General features: G+C 40.6%; 1 protein-coding gene across 2 annotated transcripts; it reads right to left on the reverse strand.

Annotated features, from left to right (window-relative positions):
* Positions 1 to 7,362: 7,362 nt before the first annotated feature.
* ankrd34bb (ankyrin repeat domain 34Bb) lies at positions 7,363 to 23,308 on the reverse strand. 2 transcript variants are annotated; one of them, XR_007943093.1, is made up of 4 exons: positions 21,268 to 23,308; positions 18,091 to 18,332; positions 14,306 to 17,976; positions 7,363 to 8,480 (listed from the first exon to the last, which is right to left on the reverse strand). XR_007943093.1 is itself a non-coding variant. In XM_022206874.2 (3 exons), the coding sequence occupies exons 2-3, from the start codon at positions 18,318 to 18,320 to the stop codon at positions 16,494 to 16,496; spliced, it is 1,713 nt and encodes a 570-aa protein (XP_022062566.1). In that variant the 5' UTR covers positions 18,321 to 18,332; positions 21,268 to 23,308; the 3' UTR covers positions 14,022 to 16,493. The 2 variants fall into 2 exon arrangements, 1 of the variants encoding a protein (XP_022062566.1); XM_022206874.2 differs by lacking the exon at positions 7,363 to 8,480 and having other exon boundaries at positions 14,022 to 17,976.
* Between the last annotated feature and the right edge of the window lie 72 nt (positions 23,309 to 23,380).

Genomic DNA, 23,380 nt, shown 5'->3' on the forward strand with positions numbered 1-23,380 from the left:
CAAAAGTCTTTTTGAATGTTATTATCTATACTTCTACTTAAGTAATGAATGCAAATACTTTTGACACCTTTGGTAGTTCCCCACATGGGATTTGTAGTTTTGAGTTGAGAATAATTTGATGGTTGTTTCCCACATGAAATTTGCAGTTCTGAGTTGAGAATAACTTGATTGTAGTTTCCTGCTTGGGATTTGTAGTTTTGAGTTGAGAATAAATCTCCTTTAAACATCTTACCTTCCGTCTGTTATTTCCTGCACTTGGCCTCCTTTGCAAAACCCTAACAGACACAGGGCTGTGGATTGTCTCAAATAGTTTATGCACCAGGGAAACTGTAGCTGGTCACTACAATTGGGTGCCCAGTTAACGGAGTCCAGCCCCAGCCCAATAGTGTCCGTGTAAAGCAGATTAACAATTGGTTTCAGTGAGACATACATTTTACTATATCCTCATTTCGTAGTAGCCTGGCGAAACAGAGAAATGGGCAGAGACAGATCCCTGGACATGTATTTGTAAATGTCTTGCAGGATAGAGAATCCCAAGTCAGTATGACTGACCAAGTCTGGAAAAATAAACACTTGCCTCATTTTGAAATCTGGCTATTCACAGAACTGATGTAGGATGATGATGATAAGTTAGAAGTTGCATTAAGAAAGAGAGCCTGAGAGCATCTGGTGGCCGAGCCTTGGGGCCCCATGGGGCTCGGTCGGGCACAGAACAAAAAAGTAACATGGGGTCGTGTCCCAGTGGGTCCACCACTCACTGGGCAGGAAATCAGGGTCGGGTGCTATGCCCACAGGGTAGTAAGCAGGAGTCGGTGTCTAGGCACACCACCCCCTGGTGGCATAGATAGCTCTGGTCCATGGAACGTCACCTCACTGGTGGAGAAGGAACCCGAGCTGGTGCGGAAAGTGGAGCGTTACCGGCTAGATATAGGTAGGCTCACCTCCATGCACAGCAAGGGTTCTGAAATCAGAACCCTTGAGAGGGGTTGGACTCTCTCCTTTTATGGAGTTGCCCAGAGTGAGAGGCACCAGGCAGGTGTGAGGATACTCACAAGCTCTTCGGAGAATGAGAGGGTCACCTTTCTGCGACTGCATGTCGCATAGGGAAAAACTCTGTTTGTGCTTATACACCAAACAGCAGTACAGAGTATTTGGCATTTTTGGAGTCTCTCGGTGGTGCCCTGGAAGGGGTACTGCTTGAGGACACAAGAATCAAGAGTCAAGAATCAGTCATTGTGCTTTCCACACAGCGAAATTACGATTGGTGACTCCCAGCTATAGCTAAAAAACAGAAGATGGCACATTATATACAAATAAAATTGAATAATTTTTTTTTAAATCCTCAAAACTATAAATATGTAAGCAGAGTTAGTGCACATGAGCAGTCGGATGAGTGTAAAGTGCAGTCCAGCGCAAGACTCAGTTCTTTATTGCACATAGTGTGACTCCATAGTGCTCCTGGGGGACTTTAATGATCACATGGGCAACGATGGAGAAACCTAGAGGGAGGTGATTGGGAGGAACAGCCTGCCTAATGTGAACCCGAGTGGTGTTTGCTATTGGACTTCTGTGCTTGTCATAGACTGGCCATGTGTTGAGCGAACACCATGTTTGAGCATAAGGTGGCTCATAAGTGTACCTGGTACCAGAGCACCAGGTCATAGCTGTGTCATCAGACCTGCGGCCATATGTCTCGGACACTGGGGTAAAGAAACGAGGAGAGCTGTCAACTGATAACCACACATCAGAGTTGAATCCGATAGCGGGGAAGGCTGCCAGACAGACCTGGCAAACCCAAACATGTAGTGAGGGTGAGCTGGGAAAATCTGGCAGAGGCTCCTGTCCGTGGGGTTTTCAACTCTGACCTCCAGAAGAGTTTCTCCTGTATCTCGGTTGAGTTTGGTGGACATAGAATCTGAATCGGCCATGTTCAAAGTTTCCATTGCAGAGTTAGCTGTGGTCTAGAGATCACTGGTGCCCCTCGCAGCGGCAACCCAAAAACCCACTGGTGGATAGCAGTTAATCAATATATTATTGGCAAGTTAGCATAACACCAACTTATTGTGTAATGTCAAAGAAATTTCCTTTTATCCAACTACCAGATCTCCATCTCTTACCCTAATTTCTTTACAAAAATGTGACATATTTAATCTTGCAACTGAGCAGGTATGTAAACACTGCACTGACAGCAGTCTGGCACAAATACATGATGCAAACTACTCAACAGTAGATTTGTATCGAAAGAGTGCGAAAAACAGCATGCGATATGTAATATATAACAATGTACTAATACACAAAAGTGTTACGACCCGGGGGGTTTCGATCCCAAAAGCAGGCGGATACTTAATGATTTAATAATGAACTCAATGAAACACAACTCCACACGGGAGGCACCAAAATAAACAAAACCGGGCTCGGAGCCAAACTAAGAACACGAACCAAACAGGCTGCAATAAGGCTAAACTAAACACAAGAACTGATATCACTCACAAACTGAGAGTCCAGGGACCGGGAACCGGGGAGAGGACAGTGGGGAAGTTCTGGGGACCAAGCAGGTGGTTGCCTGTATGCAGCGGGCCGGTGGCTGTACAGCCGAGGCAGGGACAGAGCTGACGGGGATCGGTGGCGGGGTCGTGGCAGGGACAGAGGGGTGGGAGAGACTCCAGGGAGAGAGCTGACAAGGAGAGCTCCAGAGCTGGGCTGGGCAGGACAGAGCAGGCAGGGAGATCCAGAGCTGGGGAAACCGGAACAGGGTGGCCTGGTGGAGTGCCAGCAGAGACAACCGAAGCAGACCAAGGGCCTGTTTCACGAAGCAGGTTCAAGAAACTCTGAGTTTCTTCCGCGACTCTGAGTTAATCTACTCTGAGATAGAAAACTCTGAATTTTCGGTTTCACAACGGCTGATATGAGTTGGGTTAATTAACTCGGAGTAGGTTGACCCGGAGTTACGCGCGTGCACCGCAACTCTGAAAAGACAGCATCAATGGAACCCCGATTCGACGAGTCACCATGGAAACGGGGAAGCGAAAGGCTGCGTTTTTGAAATGGAAGTTTTTAACGCGCTCATACGGCGAGTTTGAACACGTTTTAAGAAAGAAGTGCAACACCGCTGCAGCTGCAAAAGAGAGGGAGACGGCGTGGAGAACATTGCTGCCCAGGTCAATGCGTAAGTTTAAATGTAGTCCTTTGTAATCATAATAATATTACAGGGAATAGCTGTCTGAATGGCAGCCTAGTAAGTTATTTCATTTAGGGGAAATCCCGCTGTGGGGAGAAGCGCACGGGGCAGCAGCTTAAGATGAAATATAAAAACATTGTTCAAACAGGTCAGACCTCGGCATTATCTCATGGAGGTACTTCATGTTGATCATGTTTTACATTGTAAAGTAGCCTAAATATTAAGTGGCTGTTTGACTGTGCAGTTGTTTTATCCACACATAGCCTAAATGTCTGCATCCATATCATGTCCTGTTAAATAATTAAGCCTATTTAAACTAACACAGACTTCTGCTCAGCCAACAGAAAGAAAGTAGATGCCTGTAAAACGGGTGGTATAAAAGGTCATGGATGCATATATATATATATATATATATATATATATATATATAGATAGATAGATAGATAGATAGATAGATAGAGATAGATATAGATATAGATATTTATTTAGTTCTGTTTTGTGTCTTTTTTTGTCTTTTGGCCCCTTCACACCACAAAAGACCTTGTAACTGTAAGTAGACAATACTCCAAACATTTATCCAAATGGTAGTTTAAGTTTTATACAGAGGTATGTTACTGATAGTTCTCTTCCCATTCACATTTTGGGTGGAATATAGAGTGTGACATTTAGCCTACACTGAAGTGTTGCACATTCTCATCCTTTTTAACAGAGCATGGCTGGACAGCAGCAGGATGGTTCCTCAGCTTCCACTGCACAGACTGACACAGTGAGATGGATGTTCAGGAAACACCAGAGCTTCATTCTGTGGAATTCATGTGCAACTGTATAATTTAATGTCCTCTATGTATTCCCAGTTATCACTAAAACAGATTTACAAACTGCATTTGCTGAGAAAAATCCAAAAACAGATTAGGAGGGCAGATCTGGAAATTGAAATACTGGAGCACAAGTTAGAGGTGGTGATGGTCACAGGTGAATTATGTTAACTATTGGAACATGAACTGAACTATCTCTTTTATTTGTAGGAAATAAAGAAGACCAAATGAAATGTGTATCATGTCTTTATTTGCTGTGGTGGTGATGATGATGACTTAAACTCTAAAGTGATTATTGCATACGGTGTCTCTGACTGCTCTGCTGTCCTGGATAGCTGCAGGTGGATGGACTCATCATCTGGGTCTTCAGTTTGTAGGGCAGGGTGTTGCTCTCCTCTAATAGTGGTAATATTATGAAGAACAACACATGCCACAGTAATATCACAGGCCCTCTCAGGGGTCACCCTGAGGAGACGTAGGCTCTGGAAACGGGCTTTCAGCAGGCCTATGGTCATCTCCACCTGGGCTCTGGTCCTACAGTGAGCCCAGTTGAAGTTCTGTTGGGGGCCTGGTTCAGCGTCAGGGTATGAGGTCATCAGCCTGGGTTGGCATGGTAACCCCTGTCACCCAGCAGAAGGCCATCAAACTCTCCTGTAATGTATAGTGGATACATCAGAGTATATTGAAGGAGAGAGAGACAAGTGAATTCTATTGTGAAAATCTTTAGGCTGCTGACCACGCTGCAGTCTGTTGCTCAGGTTAGACTCTCCATCAATCCTGGAGTCATGAACAGACCCAGACCACGTGGCCTCCACATTAGAAATGATGTATGCAGCATCACATATGATCTGGACAGTGCAGAGAATGACAGATGTTGAACTATGATGCAGTCTTTAACATTTAGAAACAGTAGTCAGTCTACCTGTAGCCTACCTGCATATTTATGCTGTGAATGGACTTCCTGTTTATAATGTGAGGGAGCTGTGATGGGGATGTGTGTGCATCTATGCAGCCAATCACACTGGGAAATCCTAAAAGAAATGAAAATGACTAATCCCAGTCTGAGGTTGCAGCACAATGTCATTAACAGAATATGATTTAAAATGAATTTAACAGATCTCTACATCATTCACCTGCAATTCTGTGGAACTCCTCTTGATGTTCTGACAGGTTTATGTTCACAATGATGAGTAAAAGTCGTTTCAGAGCCAGGAAAACTTTTCTGACCGTCCTCCATACAGTTGCCTTACTCTGCATCTCTGACATCATATAAAAACTTTCATTTGCAAAGAACCGCAGCGCAACACACAATATCTGCTGGATGTGAGAGCATGACTGGTTGGTAATGTAAATGTAAGGACGGATTAGGTTGTTTATGTAGATTATGGACTTGAAACGATTACGAAACGGTACCGCTCAAACCGATAATTGTCTGGAAATGCGAGAACATTTATGCTCAGTCTGATAACAATCTACCGACGAATATTTAATTATCTGTGCAGTAATGCTGCTCCTTCATCCACTGGATCGTTAATAAAAGCTGTTCTACGCCAAAACTCGCTCGCTTACTGACTGAATGAATGAGGAAATGAAACAGCGTGTGTGGCTGAAAGAGGGCGGAGACAGAGAGAAACTCGAGGTTTTCTCAGGTAAACCTGCTGCCGACCAGGTTCAACTCATAGAGTCTGTTACTGCGGTAACTGACCGAGAGTTTAAGTTACCCCTCTTTGTGAAGCAGGCTAGAGTTACCCCTCTGTCTCAGGGTTAAGTTACCTCGCTTCGTGAAACGGAAAACTCTGAGTTTCCCTCATTTCAGGGTTAAGAAACTCAGAGTTTTCAGTGAACCTGCTTCGTGAAACAGGCCCCAACTCAGACAGGTGCATCTCAGGCAATGGCCCAGCACCGAGTAGTCGGGAGAGCCAGGTTTTATGAGCTGCTGATTGTAGATTAGGAGTGGCTGTGCTCCTTTGCAGCCGCTCCCAATCAGCCCAAGCTGACAGCTGGCCAGGAGTGCTGCACAGAGGAGGGAGGGGCCATGGCCCAAAAGAAACTGATAATTGACATAATAATAATAATAATAATAATAATAATAATGAATTTCCCTTCAGGGATTAATAAAGTTATTGTACTGTATTGTAACATATTAAACTAAAATGATTTACCTGCAACTGATAAACCACAACTCTGTGTAACAGTCTGAGGTGAAGAATAGCGCACAATGTGACCTGCTGCTGGAGTCTATGGAGTCACAGGAGTGCCACAATAAAATATAAATATAAATATAAGGAAGCAAATGTGTGAAAGGAATAAATAAAAACATGAATAAATATATAAACGAACAAAAACGTAAATTTTGTCTTTGCTTTTCCCTTTTCTCTTTTGTCTTTTATTTTTCCAGTTTATTACTGCCTTTTCCTTTTGTCATTGTCTTTTCATTTTGTGAAAAAGACAATGACAATGACATTTTGTAATTGTCTTTTCCATTTTGTCATTGTCTTTTCCTTTTGTCATTGCCATTTCCATTTTGACTTTGCTTTTACTTGATGGACCGAGCTGTCCATCAAATGGCTTTGGGCAGGGCTTTATGTCCAGGGTGAGAAGTAAGTCCCTGATCACAGGATTTCTATCTGACGCCACCATGCCAATGTGCAGCCCCTCATGGTCAAATGTTGGAGAAAATAATCTAAAGTTTTTATTGAATTTACCGATGCTGTTGCTCCATTGGTGTTCAAGTTCTCCTGGTCTCTGTGTTAAATGATTACATACATTTTTAGTAGTATCATTAATATAAGCTGCTAGTATCTGTTTTTATCAAAGGAAACTTTCATTTTTATGGACATTATGGGTTGTAAGAGATGTCAAACTGTTGAGCCAAGTAGGAGAATGGAGTGTTGTAATTTTGGAAGAAGGGCTGTGTTTTTTGATAAATGGTCTGCACTTACTGCTTTTCTACTGTCATGGTGCTCTGAATGCTTCACAATGTGTTTCTCATTTACCCATTCACACACACAATCACACATCAATGTCGACAGCCATCACTCCTCTATCTGATGCTTTTGGACCAACATGGGTGCTAAAACATAAAAGCCTTCCCCAAATCACTTGACATAATGTTATTTACTGCTGCTTGCACATTCCTTTCCGTTCATTTGACTGCAAGAAATTCAGGAGTGTGCCATGTTGGAAGTGATACAGAAGTGTTACTACATCTGACATAGTAAGACTGCTATCATGACTTTTATGGAAAAGACACCAATGTGCTCATTAGGTCAGCTGCTATCAAATTAAATAAATATATGTCTGAATCGGGCTTAATTATTGTCCTATCATAAAAGTAACTACCAAAATATGGTAACAGGTAGCCTAAAGTAACAATGAAGACATATTTTATTGTACGAAACATCGCTTTAGTTAGATAAATGATCTTCACAGATGGACAGCATTTTGGTTGGAAAATTTATATCTTTTGCCAGTGGATGAACTTCTCCCCTTCAAATACAATTAGCACCTCTTCTCCTGGGTTATTTTGGCATCGATCACCCAAGTAACCAAAATACTACCTGTATCCTTATTAGTCGCATCAGATAATTCGTAATATTATATGTAAAATAACAATACAATGTATGTAATTTCTTAATATTGATAAAGTTTTCAACTAGCCCTAGAAGGCTAAGAAATTATAATCAAATTCCTGAAATTCAGAAGACGAAGAACAACAACAGCACTTCTGTCACCCCCTAGGTGTGCTCCAATATCCACGTTTCCATACTATATAGTTTGTCATATGCCAAAAATAGGAGGCTGTCTGACTGAATCTGGCCGGATTTTGCAGCTTGCAAGCCTGTAGTTGCTACAGTTAAATGCAAAATTTAAAATCCAGCACAGATTAGATGGACAAAAAAGTTCTCAAACCAAAATGTGAAGAGACTGCAGGCCTTTCTCTGTTGTTGATGCCAATACTATGATGTCTTTCTGCATCTTAGGTGTGTCTCATATTTTCTGTTAAGATCATCAGTCATTGCAGAGGTTTGCTTTATGATGAGTCATACACATGTTAGCATTTCTATGTACATCTGCTGTTACAAAATGTAAGATGTGTGTTTTCACGTAAAATACACAATGTACTGAAAAACATTCAACATGGAGGATTTTGTGATTCAAGATTATACGCACAGTGCTCAGCTGGAGCAGCTGCATGCAATGATCCAGACAGGCTGCTGTATGTATTGTTCATAATTCACAGTGATCATCACGTCTTAGCTACTTTTTGTCTTTGTATCCATGCAAAAAATGAATGAGCGGGGCCAATGGGAGGAAAACCTCATCTGGTGCTGTTCATCTGGTTGTGAAGGAAGGCACTGCATGGACAACTGTCACGCCCTCCATGTCTGGCTCCAGGTAGTGTCCCTTCCCCTTCCCCTTCCTCTCTCTCCTCAGGTGGCGATGTTTGCATGGTGGGCAGGTACGGCCAATGCAGTCAGCAGGAACTGGAATGCAATCAGATGGAAGTAGTCAAGCCAACAACCTCTCCTCCCATAAAGACACACTGCACACCATTCAATGTTGAATAGTCACAGTCAGTTTTAATCCTCTGTTTAGTCTAGCTCCTCTGCTTTTGGCTATGTGTTCATCTTGTATGCCTTGCATTTCAGTCTGGACTTCCTTACTGTTGGTGTCCATGCCCAACCACATGCCACACACCACCACTCCCCTGCCACAGCCTCCTGTACCCCACCTCAGTGAAGTTCCTTGCTTAATCTCTGACCCAGTCTTAGTATTGTGCACCTGTTTGTTCGTTTATTGTTAAATTTAGCCTCACCGAATTCGTAGTGTAGATTACGCTTTAGGATTCTGGCATCAGCAGTGTCTCCTTCCTGCCTGGGTTTTACTTTGCGCGGGTTAATTTAGACTCTTTGTATATTTGTGCATAGACTCTGGTAGTTGTAATTCTGTCTGCCCTGTAGAGAGTTTTGTGTTTGGAGTTGTGTTTGTTTGCTTCCTGTTCTGTCCTTCGGGGCACTTCCTGTTGTCCTCAGGCTCGAATTGTAGTTCTCATTCTGTACTGCTTTGTTTTATTTACAATAGTAAATAAAACTGTAGTATTTTGCCTGCATTCGTGTCTCTTACCCTGCCTCAGTCTGGAATCATGACAACATCCTCAGCGAACCACATGCAGTTCAGCTTCCTCTGATTGAAGGACAGACAAATGCTTTCAACAGTTGATTATTCCATGTTCTTAGAATTCAGAGAGTTGTTTTGTTGACTTAATTTCTGCTGTTTTTCCAGAATTTTCAGATATTAGGCAGAAATTAAGTGATGGATCAACTCCAGCCACCACTTTCACAGGTGAAAATATTTTGCTGTTTGATGTCCAAAGATTCTTTAATAGGAAACGCACCCATTAGCAAAATCTAACTCTCGTAATAGATGAGCACTGCTAAGACTGAAAAAGCCTTGGGATTTATTAGAATTTTTAGAGAAAAAATTCAATGTGTTCTTGTATAACTATATTGCTGTTAAAATACCCTTATTACATAGTAAAAATTATGTTGCTGTTTTTAAAAACAATTTTGAACTACAAAAAACAACAACATAGGACCATCGGTTTAGAGCCACGACCAAAGATATTGCCACAATTCTGTCACAATTGTTATCTTTCATCTGGGATGGCCAAAAATTGCACAGTCTGTAGTGGCCTTTAACCCTCAAGCGACCAAGCTATTTTAGCGACTAAAATGACTGACTGGTGTCATTTGTGACCCCACTATATTTTACACAGGAATACATCTACTTTAGTGCCTCTTTTTGTGCTTTCTTACCTATTCCACTCCACTGCATTTTAAGATGCATTCTAAAATATCTTTAGCAAATACAATTAAATGACATGGTGTTGCCCTCAGGCAACAAACTACTATTTTGGCCCACACACTGTTCCTTTAATTTTTTTTAAGTAAAACATCACATTAAAAGTCTGATGATAAGTCTGTCACCAATGAAATTTGAGATGATTGTGGTTTTGACCTTTGGTCTGGGAGAGGAGCAGTCCTTTTTGGAGCATAGCCAGCTTGGACACACTGCTAGCAGAAGGTAAGATAAATTTCACTTTTTAACATGCTTAAATTTAAATAACTTTGTATAAAAAATATCTCTGATGTGCATGAATATGTAAAGAAGCATATTTGATTGAGTAAAGACACTTTTTGTCTTTATTTATATAGTAAACTGGTAGTTTTTCATTCGTGGCCTCAGGGCAGCATTGTGCAGTTAGACCACTTTTGTTTGAACAATAACATACTCATGGATGGAGATGTGCTGGGATGCATAGTTATGACCATAATCATTTTTCTCCTGTGCTGTCGTAAATGGATGCACGAACATTCTATGGGTGTGAGGAAAAAGATCAAGCAGTTAGGGTCATTCGTTCCAACAGTGAGGACAGTGAGCTTGAGGAGAGTGACAGTGAGGAAGAGTAGACCCCAGAATTAGGTTTCAGGCAGAGTTAGCAGATCAGGGTTCAGTCAGTAAAGTAACATGTAATGAACATGTGTGTGTATGTGTGCATCGGTGTATGATCTATTCTAATTTTATGCTTCCTGGATTCTTTTGAAAACAGGTGATCTCTCTGATGAGAATGCATCAGTAAATGAAGAGGAAAATGAAGATGACAATAATGATGTGCCACACTTACCCCGGTGGAGAACACCCCACAGTGCCGAAGTTTGTTGAAATAAAACTTGTAATGAATTTATTTCTTGTTTGTTCCTCATTCCACTTAATATATAATATAGGAAACCTTGGTGTTTTAGTACCCTCATAGCATCTTGTTGCCCTGAGGCAACAAACCAAAATCTGGTGGTGGTGGTGGTGGTGGTGGTGGGGATGAGGGGATGACCCCACTCGGTCGCTTAAGGGTTAAGGACATAAAGAACTGGATGTGCTGCAATTTCCAGCTATTAAATGGAGATAAGACAGAAGTCATTGTATTTGGCTCCAAACATCTCAGAAACTTGCTGTGAGAAACCTCAGAGTTATCATTGACCAGGACATGTTCTCTAACTTACACATAAAACAAGTCTGTAAGGCTTCCTTCCTTCCTTCACCTGAGAAACATTGTAAAAATCAGGAACATCCTGTCTCAGAGTGATGCAGAAAAAATAATCCATACATTTGTTACTTCCAGGCTTGACTATTGCAATTCCTTACAATCAGGCTGTCCAAATAGCTCTCTCAAAAACCTATAGTTGATCCAAAATGCTGCAGCAAGAGTACTGACGCAAGTTAGCAAGAGAGATTCATGTTTCTCCTCTACTGGCTTCTCTTCATTGGCTTCCTGTGAAATCTAGAACTTAACGAACAATATCCATTGTATCTTGAAGATCTTATAGTACCATATCATCTTTGCAGAACTCTTTGTGTTATGGGTCCCAAGAATAGAACCACAGCAACAAAAATTAATACCTGCAAAATACAGGAAATAATGCACAGCAACCTCTCTTGATGCACCAAGCCCTTCTCTCATTACCTTTGTATTTATATACCGTTATTGCATTGCATTCACTGTGTCCCCCTGTGTCCTTCTCCGAGTGTCCCTGGTCCTAGAGCTGGATGCTTTTGATCTGGGGTTGCCAGTCCTTCCAGAATTTCGCACGCGTTTTTCAAGATTGTTGTGACCGAAAATGTCTGAATTTGCGGCAGCTTTTCTAAAAAAAATGTGATGTAAGTTTCAATGTTTTAAACTTTTTTGTTGCGATGAAATTGTGGAAGACAGTGACAGTTGCTAAAAAGTTGCATTGTTTGAGCTTTTTAGGACATGTTTCAACATTGTAAGTGACAATATTTATTACGAAATTTGCTAGGTCCTATATAACGCTCCAACCCATTTATACAAAAGCTGGCCTACCATGGTAGGAAATTAGTAGCAGCCAGATCAGTATCTGGCTGCTTAAGTGGTTGGTAGATTTAGGTCACAAAATGATAATTTACTATTGAATGAATCACATTTGGTCAGTGGCCTAAAAAGTTAATTTCACTTCCTGGTACACACGTGTTTATACACACGCTCACGGCTTGTCACATCGATTAACAAGAAAAATGTTTAAAGAGCGCAGTCCTCCACCAAGACACTGCATTACCTGACCTTGCGCTGAACACAGGTGTGTGTTCTGCATGTGTACATACTGAATCGCGTGACATAAATATGTAGCAGGCAGTGGGAATTGATGGGACTCAGAAACACCCCCACAATTTAATCAGTTGTTCCTTGTATCATTTCCAATATGTCCACAGTGGTAGATTTGTAAGGATCGCAATGATGTGAGGTACTGTTTATTTGTTGCTATGGTTACCGTGCTGCTATCTCAATGGGAAATCTTTAACAAATCCGTGGATCCAGATTTTAAGCCGCATCACTGCCAAAATCGAATCACTTGTTCCTTGTGTCATTTCTGACCGACCCTGAAAATTCCATCCAAATTCCTTAGTCTGTTTTTGAGTGATGTTGCTAAAAGAGGAAGAATTCACGTATGCCGATCGTCACATAAGTCAGCTGCATTCCTTGGTGGAGTCATGAATCAAAGTCACCTTCATTCTTTCAGTGCTCCAACAGATCTGGATGCAACAGTTTCCATCATGGTGATTTGTCTGGTCTGTGGTCCGCTAGTTTCACATTCTCCTAATATGTTTCATGGTAGAAAAGTGTTTATCAATTGATGATTTTTTTTGTTGTTGTTTGTTTTCCACCACAATTTTGCACTGGTCTAAAAACAGTTTACTTCGGCTTTGGTGAAGAACACCAGGGAATTAATTGTTTTGCACAGTCTTCAGCAGTAATTTTTGTTGGTAACAGGGCTGAGGAGGTCCTGGGTGGTCACGAACACCTCCAACTAAACTCCACCCCACACGGTTAACAATTAGGCCTATTAAAGGTCTACACACACTCACAGAATTGGGATTACATAATCTTTCATTTAAAAATCATGACTTGGAACAAAGAATAAGCAAAAAACAAAAGTGAAAAAAAGGGGCTGTGTGGCTTACAGAGGTGGGTACTTAACGACTTACATTTGCTCTGTTACATTTACTTAAGTAATTTTTTGAAAAAAATGTGCTTCTGAGAGTAGTTTTACTCTGCCACACTTTTTACTTTTACTTGAGTAGATCTGTGAAGAAGACACACAACTCTTACTCCGATACACTAGGCTACACTCGACTGGTTTCTTTTTTATTTACCACATTAGATATGTTGTATTTTGCTGGAGAGATGCCCCCATGTGGATCTACCATAGACTGTCAACTGGGATAGACTCCAGTCCTCCATGACCCTCTACATGATAAAGCAGGTATAGCAGATGGATGGACGTTCAACTGTGATGAGTTATTGGCAGTCCTTAGAAAAGAGTTGGAGCAGAATCTGATGAAAACCCTGTTTGTTTGCCCAAACTGGTTATTGTTTTTCATCTTCCATTGTTCAGTGTCATTACTGCTACCTCTGCACGTTGTGTTGCATCTTCTCTCAGATATAGCTCATTGGATAGAAGCGTCTGCTAAATTAAACTGTAAAATTGTAGAATAATGCACTGCTCTTTCTGCCACTATACACTGTCATGAAGCTAGATGCCAAGAGTCATTTTTCAATACAGAACCACCATCTCGTAACAGTACTAGGCTGAAATCTTTGATAATTACTATTGAGCACATTTCCTCGCTGTTCTCTAAACACAAAATGCTGAGGGAAAACTTCAGATATTTTTTTTACTGCACTTTTCACTACATCAAACTCAAATATTTGGCAAAAGATTTATTGAAAACAGTGCAAGTGTGAGTGAAAAGTAACAGTTTCCTGAAAAATATTGAAGATTGAGTGTATTGCTGAAGTGTTGGCACTTACAGCTCTGCCTGTTGGGCTTTGGAGTATCTAAATAGTATCTGTTTTAGAGTTTCGATCATGGTTACTAATTGGCAATTTACATAACGTTTTTTCTAAAAGGGAAAACGCAACGACAGAGAGACCAAGTTGAAAAAATAGTGCCTGAGGGTTGAGTCTTTTTTATTATACAATTTTGTCTTGCAGTTCAGATTTTTAGTGTAATGGTGGTCTAGTAATTGATTCTCAATACAAAATAATTTGTTTTTCAAGACAAAGAAAAAATAGACCTTGTTTTCACTCTTGCTCAGAGCACTTTGTGTCAAACCACCAACTCTTGTCCTTAGTCCACTGGGATGCAAATCAAACACAACTGATGGTTAAACTTAACTGGCATTGACAAGGGTCATTTTCTGACTAAGATAAAAGGAGATCTGTGAGTGTATTTACCTTTCTTTATTGTCTGATCTTGGAGTCATTCCACATCCCTTGTCCTAAAAATGATGAAAGTGTAATTTACTGACAATTTGAATGTTTTTGTAAAAAACAAAGTTGATTTGTGTGTTTTATTGATGAGACGTGAATAATATAATAAACAAAAACCTTGCCTTCATCTGCATCAGATTGCAAAGGCAGTGGGAACTGCAGAACCACAGAATAATTAGAAAAACATATTCTAACCAGAGACATGCTATCCTCTCAGTCATCCATCTGTACATCTCAAAAATATACATCTGCTATTTCCCATCAGTGATTTAACAAAGTGAAAATGTCATATATTATAGATTTATTACTCATAAAGTGAAATTCTTTAAGCCTCTTTTTAATTTTCAATTTTGCTGAATATGGCTTATAACTCATGAAAAATCACAAATCCGGCATCTCAAATTATGGGAATAAGTTCAAAGATTAAAATATATATATATTTACAATACAGAAATAAACAGCCTCTAAAAAGTATGTTTATATTTATACAATACTTGTTTGGGACTCTTTTACCACAAATTGGTGCATCACTGCAGCGTGCCAGGGATCAGCCTGTGGTACTGTTCAGGTGTTATTGAAGTCCAGGTGTCTTCAGCTCATCTGTATTTTTGGGTTAGATGTTTCTCCTCCTCCTCTTGATAAAACCTCATATGGAGTTCTATGGGGTTCAGATAAGGTGAATCAGCTGGCCAGTCAAGTACAGTGATATCATAGCCAGTGAACCATTTGGTTGTAATTTTGTCGCTGTGATCAGGTGCTAAGTTCTCCTGGAAAAGGAGGTTGTTGTTGGTTCAACTTTTCATGACAAACCTCTCAACGATTGTGCACCTTTTCCAACAACGCTTTTTCTTCCCAGTCAACTTTCCATTGATATGCTTTGATGCAGATTTCAGCAACCAGCCTTTTAAGCAATGACCTTCTGTGGCTGAACCTCCACGTGGTGGGTGTTAGTGAATGTCGTCTTGACAACTTTCAAGTCAGCTGTCTTCCCCATGATCAAGATTCCAAGCACTGAAGAAGGCAGAGAGATTCATAGGATTTATACTGTTTAATTAGTAATTTCCCCACCTCGAAATGAAATATTCTAATAATTTACTAAAAGCCTTATTATCTAAATTCATACAATGTTATGTGTAATTAACAACTAAACAACTGAAATAAATAAACAAAACATTAAGCTTTTTCATAATGTTTGATTTTTTTTAGATACACAAGTATGTTGAAAGTGCAGCTCCTTGCTGGAGTCATTTTATTTATTCCTGTCACCTTCTTTGTTTTTGGTTGGTGTGTTTGCATTTCTGTTTCCCTAAAAGAACATTATAAAAAAAAAAGACTAAATAGTTTCAGCAATAATATTCTTCTGAGTTTGATGTCGTAGCTATCACACTCGGATAATTTATCATTTATCATTAGTGGATTTCTTGTATGTAAATTTTTTTGCCAGGTCTAACTGAACGGCACAAAAAAGATTAGGCAGACGCTCATATCTAACGTCACTACAGTGAAACAGAATTTTTCATCTCCATATATGACCATCTGTTATCATGTGACCAGAAAGCCATACTTAATTAAAATATGATTAAAGCAACACCGCATCTATGATAACTCAGAAAATCTAACAAGTTGGGCCTTGTCTTAAGAATTCTTTTTAATCATTCAACCATTGTGGTGCAATGCTAAAATATATTTCATTTCATTTCATTTATTTATTTATCAGGACAGTGTACAATGACATTAAGCTCAAGAGCAAAGATGTTTGTACCAGACTGTAGCTTTACAAGCTAATTTCCATCTGTAGTCCTTAGGGAAAGGGACGGGGGCCAAGGTGCAAATACACATAAAATACCTTTGACTATTTTCAAATAGTCCCATTCATAGAGTTGCAGAATATATAAATACATTTAAAATTTTTGATACTTAAGTTACATTCATTTTTCTTTTACTTATTCTGAACGTATGTTTCATTATGCAGGGCTCAAAATATCCTTATTTCTGGTATGATATGAAACTGTGTCAATATAGATCAGAATGTCTTTACTATATTTACTCTAAAAGAGCATGAGAACTGGCATCAACACTGGTGGCATAGTGCAACTATGTATGATACTGGTAAGAGCACATGCATTTTATCCTGATAGATGCTATATTTTTTCTAGTGGCCTGAAGTTTCATCAAAGTTGAAAAGCTGTTTTATCTGCTCACTCTGCATTGAGTGGCGTCTCCATAGCATTGTCTTAGCTTTTAGATCCTGTGGGAAAATGGGTGCACTGGATAGAAAAGCCTTTGACCCTGTAAGTACACCATTCACTGTTTTGCTGCTTCCAGGGTAGGAGGTGCTAGAGCTAACCCCAATATCAGGTATAGGCGCATGGGGATTCAGAGGGGGGAGGCATCCAGGGCGAGTGTGGGCAATGTGATCCAGAAGAAGGGCCCCTGATTCTCTTCTCTCCAGAGCAGCAGCACCTCGTCTCTGGACAAAGCTCTCCAAGGACTCCCTGGATCCTGACAGAGTGGAGGATTTGCTGTTGACAAGTTTGTGCCTTTCTGGTCCTGGTCCTGATCCAGCACTACCACCAGTCTTGAAGTTTTTGTCTCGGCTGCCAAACTGCAGCAACTGAGAGTCAGAACTGTAGTGGTCAATACCGATGTTACGCCGACGTACCACATTCTGCAGACTAGAAACATTCAACTGTCTAAGACACTCAGGGGAATTTTCATCCACCGGACTGGATTCAAGGGGAAAGGTGAGACTGCCTTGATGCAAGTTTGGGTGCGAAGCAGAATGCGATGAACTTGCAGCACTGTCATATGACATTTTTCTCCCAAAGCATCTTCTTCTACATCCTTCCCTGTTCTCATTTCTTGACATGTTCTCTAGTGCTTTCAGGAGCCCTGTCGTGTCTTTGACATCAATACTACAGTGGTGTGAAATAGTAGGAGGTCTTCCATCAAAGGCTAGGCCACTAACTCGGAAAGGTAACTCCTGCTCAGGGGTAATTTCTGTTGGGCCCTCTGTCAGAGAAAAGCCCCGACTCCGCAGGAGAAGTAAGGAAGTGGGCCACTGTTCTGAATGTAGCCTGTGGAGATTAAGTCGCCTATCTACATCAGGAACACTTAAAGGATTAGGATGCTGGATTGGAGAACCAGGTTGAGATGCGACTGGTTTCGGTCCTGAGCTTAGACACTGTGGATCTCTGAGGCCAAGAGGGGGGCTACCAGGTTGGAGAGACATAGCTTGTGAGGAGCCCTGTGTGAGCGTTTGCAATTGGATCTCATATGATGACAAGCAACAAGATTCTGAGGTGTAATCCTCAAGGTCAAGAGGTGGAGGGACATTGAGGAATTGCTTTGTCATTTGGTGACCAGAAGGAAGTCTGTTGGTTGTGATGATGATAACCTCCTTACCCTTTGCTTTACAGGCACCCAGGAGGACACTGACAATGTCCCTGTTGCCTGAGTTGATTGCATAAACTAATGCGGACAAACCTGTATGATCCTCCAGAGTTGGATCAGCTCCACCGCTCAGCAAGAGAGACAGGATTTCAATCCCAGTTTGTTCAAGGCACGCATGCATCAGAGCTGTTTTCCCCATTTTGTCTTGGATGTTTGGATCAGCTCCATTTTCCAGAAGATACCTATTCGGGGCAAAGATCACATTTTTAATACCAGGAAAGTGAAACATAATAATCTTGAAATGAAACACATGCTTTCATGAATAAGTATTATTCATGCATCCAGAGAGAACGTACCGAATCATTTTGTGTTTGGGTACACTCTGTGTATCTTTATGCCGTGTCTTACAAGCCACCATGAGCGGTGTCTCACCATGCTCATTACTCTCATTTATGTAAGCCCCTCCCTCCAGAAGTACCCGAGTCAGACGCAGCCGACTCAGATAGACAGCCTTTAGCAGAGAATTGCCATCTGTTCGAACTACGGTTGACTCATCCATTGGAAGGGTCTTTTCTTTTAGGTGCATACAGCCCAGCACCTGCAATACAGGAAGAGGAATATAAAGATCTGGTTACGGTGTCTGACAATACTGAAATTAATGCAAACTGAAGGTGGCCTAGGGGGTAGGAAAAAGCATTTTTAACTCTATGACATGCTTTGAGAAATGTTAAAGAGAAATTTAAAACATACACAACTTGTAATGAAGGACAAAAAACATACAAAAGCATAAGTGGTCCTTGAAGCCAACATTCTGCTGAGTGTTCTGTGGACTGTTCACTTTTATGGTCTCAGTTTGTCTTCTGTTGTCATGACATTTATGTTGTTTGCTACAACATTTTGCAGTGCTAAAAGAACAGCAGCAGTTCAGACAACAACTATCCGTCCTCTTTGTACTCCTGTAATAAGCTTTATGCTGCCTTGAATTCACACAGTGATTGTAAGACTTTAGTTTCTTCACTCCTGAATCAGTTTTGGTGTTTTGACCGACAGCGTGAGATAGAGGAGCCGATAAAATCTGAAGAAAGCAGATCAAACCAGGTAACAGTCAAACAGTTCAGGTAAGAAAAGTCTCCAGAGCTCCATCAGTACCAGAGACCTCCGGTTCTTGGTGTTTCCTGTCTTCAAAGTGTCCAACCAGAACGTTTCACCCAGAGCTTTGTCTCGTTTGTCGCCACATTCGTTGTGTTAGAAGACTGCACGATGCGTTTTAAGGCCTTCGGGAGTCATGAGGTCCGGTTGCTACGACAACACTAATAAGGACAACACATGCACACTTGTCTGCATTTGTGCAGCACTAAATGTTTCACTCACATAGTTGCCTCTGTCACTATGATTTACAGTAGTTGAGGTAGACAACCGCAACAGTTTAAAACCAAACATCAGCTGCTGTTTGGAAAGAAAATGTGACGATCTCAGACGGCTGAAATGCAGAACTTCTGCCCCCTCCTTGTCCTACTTCAGCTGTAAGACAGTGTGTTTTTCATCACCTTCTGCACTGCCTGTACTCATTTCTGCACACTGTTGTTTGTATGTGACCTTGTGTTCCTTTCAAGTATGTCAAACTGTTGCTGATGACTCATATTGGCTAGAGCTGAATATCAGCTGGGTGTAAAAATGTACGTCAATACAACTGCTGTCCAATAACATAAAGAAGGGTAGTGCTGTAGTGTTCTTTTTAGTGAATACACTGTGACATCGAGCTGTATTTCATTTTATGATTTGACTGCAGTCTAACATGACAAGACAAAACAAAACAGATATAATGCTTCATCCCTCTATATTTGTCAGCTTCCAAGGTTGAGCACATAACAGAAGCTTTGGATGTCAAGCTTAGACACTGCTAAAATTAAATTATACAGTATTGAAAATGGAATGATGTTTTATTTAATTACAATGAGCCAGTAACTATGATTATTACCCTTAGGACTGCAGTCATTCACAATTGTGGCTTATCCTGTCCACCTGCTAATCATGTGTGTATTTGTATTTTTTACATCTTTTCTCTACAGCTTTGCTTTCATTCACAACATCTTGTTTACATACAGAAACAGTGTTGGTGTGTTTTCATGCAAATCCTGAAACATAATAAGCTAAGACTGGCTGGGATCTGGCTGGCTGGGGTCCAACGTGTCAAGAGCAGTTTGTGGGCTGTGAAACAAATCAGTGACTTAACAGCGCAGCAAAATGTTCCACAGAGGGTTTGCATTTTGAGAGACCCTCTCACATATAATCATAGTCATTTGATTCAGTGTCAAATAAAGTATTGACTAGTGCAGCTTTAAGGTTTTATGACTATGCATACAAATAATTGATATAATCAAATAAGTTGAGCTCATTTTATTTGCTGTATCAGTAAACTGTTTGGTGGTTTAATCTATAATACTGCATTGCATTTTAGGAGATGAACATAACTTTTTATGCACAATCTTAATCTACGAAGTAACAAAACTAACAGGGGGAGGTAAAATTATTACACTTCCCTTTGAGATGTGGAGTGAAATTATCAAGATAATAAAATGTAGATTCCTCAGTAAAGTAGAGAATCCTTTCCAATTGTGCAGTACTCACTGAGAAAATGTATTTAGTTTCACTACTGGAGTTAGGACCCATATTGGTAGCTTCTCGATAGAGTCGAAGCAGCTGACAAACAGGTTTTGGCTATTGCTTCTTTTAATCCATATCTTGTAGTGTCCTCACTGAAAGTAATAAATGTACAGTACTCAAGTACTTTTTAATCATTTGCACAATGCTGTGACGATTCATTTGCAAAAACTGTAGTGTTTGGGTGAGGGGCAAGATATTTTAGCAGTGTTTTTTGTGGTGACATTCAAACCCCCATCTGTGCCTCTCTGAATGGTCAGGCCTGGCCTTGAACCAGCACCAACACAGACAGAATAGCTAATCATGGACGCAGTAGTGAAAATGCCATTCCTTAACATTTTATCTCTCCACAAGTAAAGGCCAGATTTTTTACTCTCTCGGTTACATCATTCACAATGATAGACTAAAAGTTTTCATCATGCTTTATATGTATGTGCATTTCTGTATGGATGTGTAATGAGCTATTTATACGTGTAGTTGAGTGAAAGGCTGTATGCAATGCCCCAAATAAGATAACTAGTCACATGTAACACTATAATCTGCTTCACAGGAACACAGTTCAAAACATGACTTCATAGGAATCTTCTGCTGCCCGTTTTCAAATACATCACAGTGCATAGACAGATTCTAAATAGTGCCCACTCATGGCTGTAAAAGATTTTAGATGTAGAATGAATATATATAGGAATGTCACTCAAAACACAACAACCTATGAACCATCCACAGTGATAACTCCTGCTTCATGACGTAAACCCTGTGAATGTAGTAACACTTAGATAATATCCGCATTGAATTCCTACCAGACAAAATTGGAGAAAATTAGTGCACACACAGTGCCTACAGTGTCAATGTTGGAATGTGCAAAAACTTACCTGAGTGTGTCTTATTCTTCACTGTGAAAGGTGTTTAAACAGCAGGTCCCCTCCAGTTCATAAACCACTGTCAGTGTGCAAAAGGAGCATAAATCAGTAGGGAGAGCAGACATCTGTGCGGGGATGTGACTGATGGAAGGAGAGAGTGAAGAATAATATATGTCAGATGAGAGCACAAGACTAGCCTATGGCAGCTGAGAAGCAGGAAGCACACAGCCAATGACAGCATATCTTTTTGTGAGCACCCCCAATGCAGGCAACAGCATTCGGTAAAGCATTTGCGCAAGTAAGTCTCATTTCTTTTCACATTCAGGTATTCAGACTTTTGATGTGTGGAATGACAATAGTGCCGACGTCACCGGAAAGTTCAAGGCTGCAGGCACATTTATTTTGTTGATGACTGCAAAGCCCCAAGCTTTACTCACTTCATAGACCTATTACCATATTCAGAAGACTGGGATTGCAAAGTACTAATATGTCACTATAAAGCATACCAGATTGAGAAGGACTTAGCTAGAATTACAGTAACAGCTTTAAGGCATATCCAGCCTGATGTTCTCCTTCACTGTGTTCTGCTGTGCAATTTAACTCAGACCGACACATTGATTCCTTTTTTACTTTGCTTTTAAAGTCGTTTCAACTTGATGCATAAAAGATGTTATTACACTCCACTTAATCATGGAGTTAGGCTCCAGTAATACTCTTAATTTGGAAATGTCACCACATCTAGCAGACAAAACCTGTTAGAGGGGGGCAAACCCTATACGGGGCCCTAGGACCACTTACTTTGCCTAAGTGGTAATCCAGTTGCAGCAGGTTTGTGGCCCCCAGGCTTATAATCAAAATGTAGTCCTCTTCACACTGTCAAAGACATCATTTCCACTTATCATGTTCAACTTCTTATTCATTATGCCAGACTAATGCAACAGCAGGATGGCAAGTCCAGATATCCAGCAGGACTCACAAAGAAGTATGTTCAGCCACAAGAACAAGGAGCCCTGCAACACATGGTCTGGCCCTCAGAGAGCACTGATCCCAACATCATGGAGGCAGTTTGGGATCACATAAAGAAACAGATGACAGAGATAATCTAAACCCACAAAGTGATAAGTTCTCCCAGATTATCAATAACTTACAAGCAGTTTCAAAAAACCTTGTGAAAGAGAATCAGGGAGAACCAGAATCAGTCCAGGTCGAATTCTAGAAAATGTTTCTTTTAGTGGGTTTTATCATTTAGAAGTCTGCCAATAAATGTTTCTAGATGGTGTGTGGATAGATATGTCTGAGCCACATCAGCATCAGAACACAAGGTATTGTGTTCCCTCTGAAACAGTGACACATTTCCAAAAGCTACATGTTTTCATGAGAATTGATGCCTCATTAAATATTATTCTTAAATGTAATTGTCTGATTGAAAAACTGTTGGAACTGTCTACAGGTCAGACCAGCCAAGTAAATTTTTCAGAGCATGCAAAGGACAGCTGTCTTGTCGAGGTAATAAGAGAAAATGGCAACTATCAAAAACCGGAAGTGGCAGCTTTTTGGTTTTTTGCCAACATCATGTCTTGTTCATTTTTAATCTTTGTTAGAAACGATTAAACTTTTTCTGATTATTTAACAGACATCTCAATACCTAACTTCTGATTCTGTGCCTTACATATTATATATGTACTAGCATATACCACAGGTACACACCCTAGACCTGATATGCCAAATTCATAAAATGAAGCTCCGATCTTCAAGTCTCACTGAATGCAACTATGTTGTCCAAGCGCAAGTGAAAGCAGGATGGATGGCTGTACTGGGTATACACAGATACATAATATCACAGTTGAGTGCTTTTCCTTGAGACACACAGACCTGAAAACATGAACAGGAGCTGAAGGTTTGTTTACCGCCTACTGTTTGTAGGAATCTTTCCTCTCAGTTGATTAAACACCTGCAGCAGCAGGATCCATATGAAGGTCTCTAAAGAGAGAGAGAGCTGTCCGCATTTAGGCACAACACACTAAACCCCAAATTGCTCCCAATGGCAGCAGGCACCTTTAGCTCAGTGTGAGACACCAGGTTCAAATGCACTTCAAAATGTTACTGATCTTACCTAACAAACAAC

This window comes from Acanthochromis polyacanthus, chromosome 7 (genome assembly GCF_021347895.1).
Source record: "Acanthochromis polyacanthus isolate Apoly-LR-REF ecotype Palm Island chromosome 7, KAUST_Apoly_ChrSc, whole genome shotgun sequence".
Classification (NCBI taxonomy): domain Eukaryota; kingdom Metazoa; phylum Chordata; class Actinopteri; family Pomacentridae; genus Acanthochromis; species Acanthochromis polyacanthus.

Coding starts and splice junctions, on each gene's coding strand:
- ankrd34bb (XM_022206874.2), bottom strand. CDS start 18,320: ATGCACCTAAAAGAAAAGACCCTTCCAATGGATGAGTCAACCGTAGTT. Junction 17,977..18,090: donor CCCAAACACAAAATGATTCG/GTACGTTCTCTC, acceptor TGCCCCGAATAG/GTATCTTCTGGAAAATGGAG.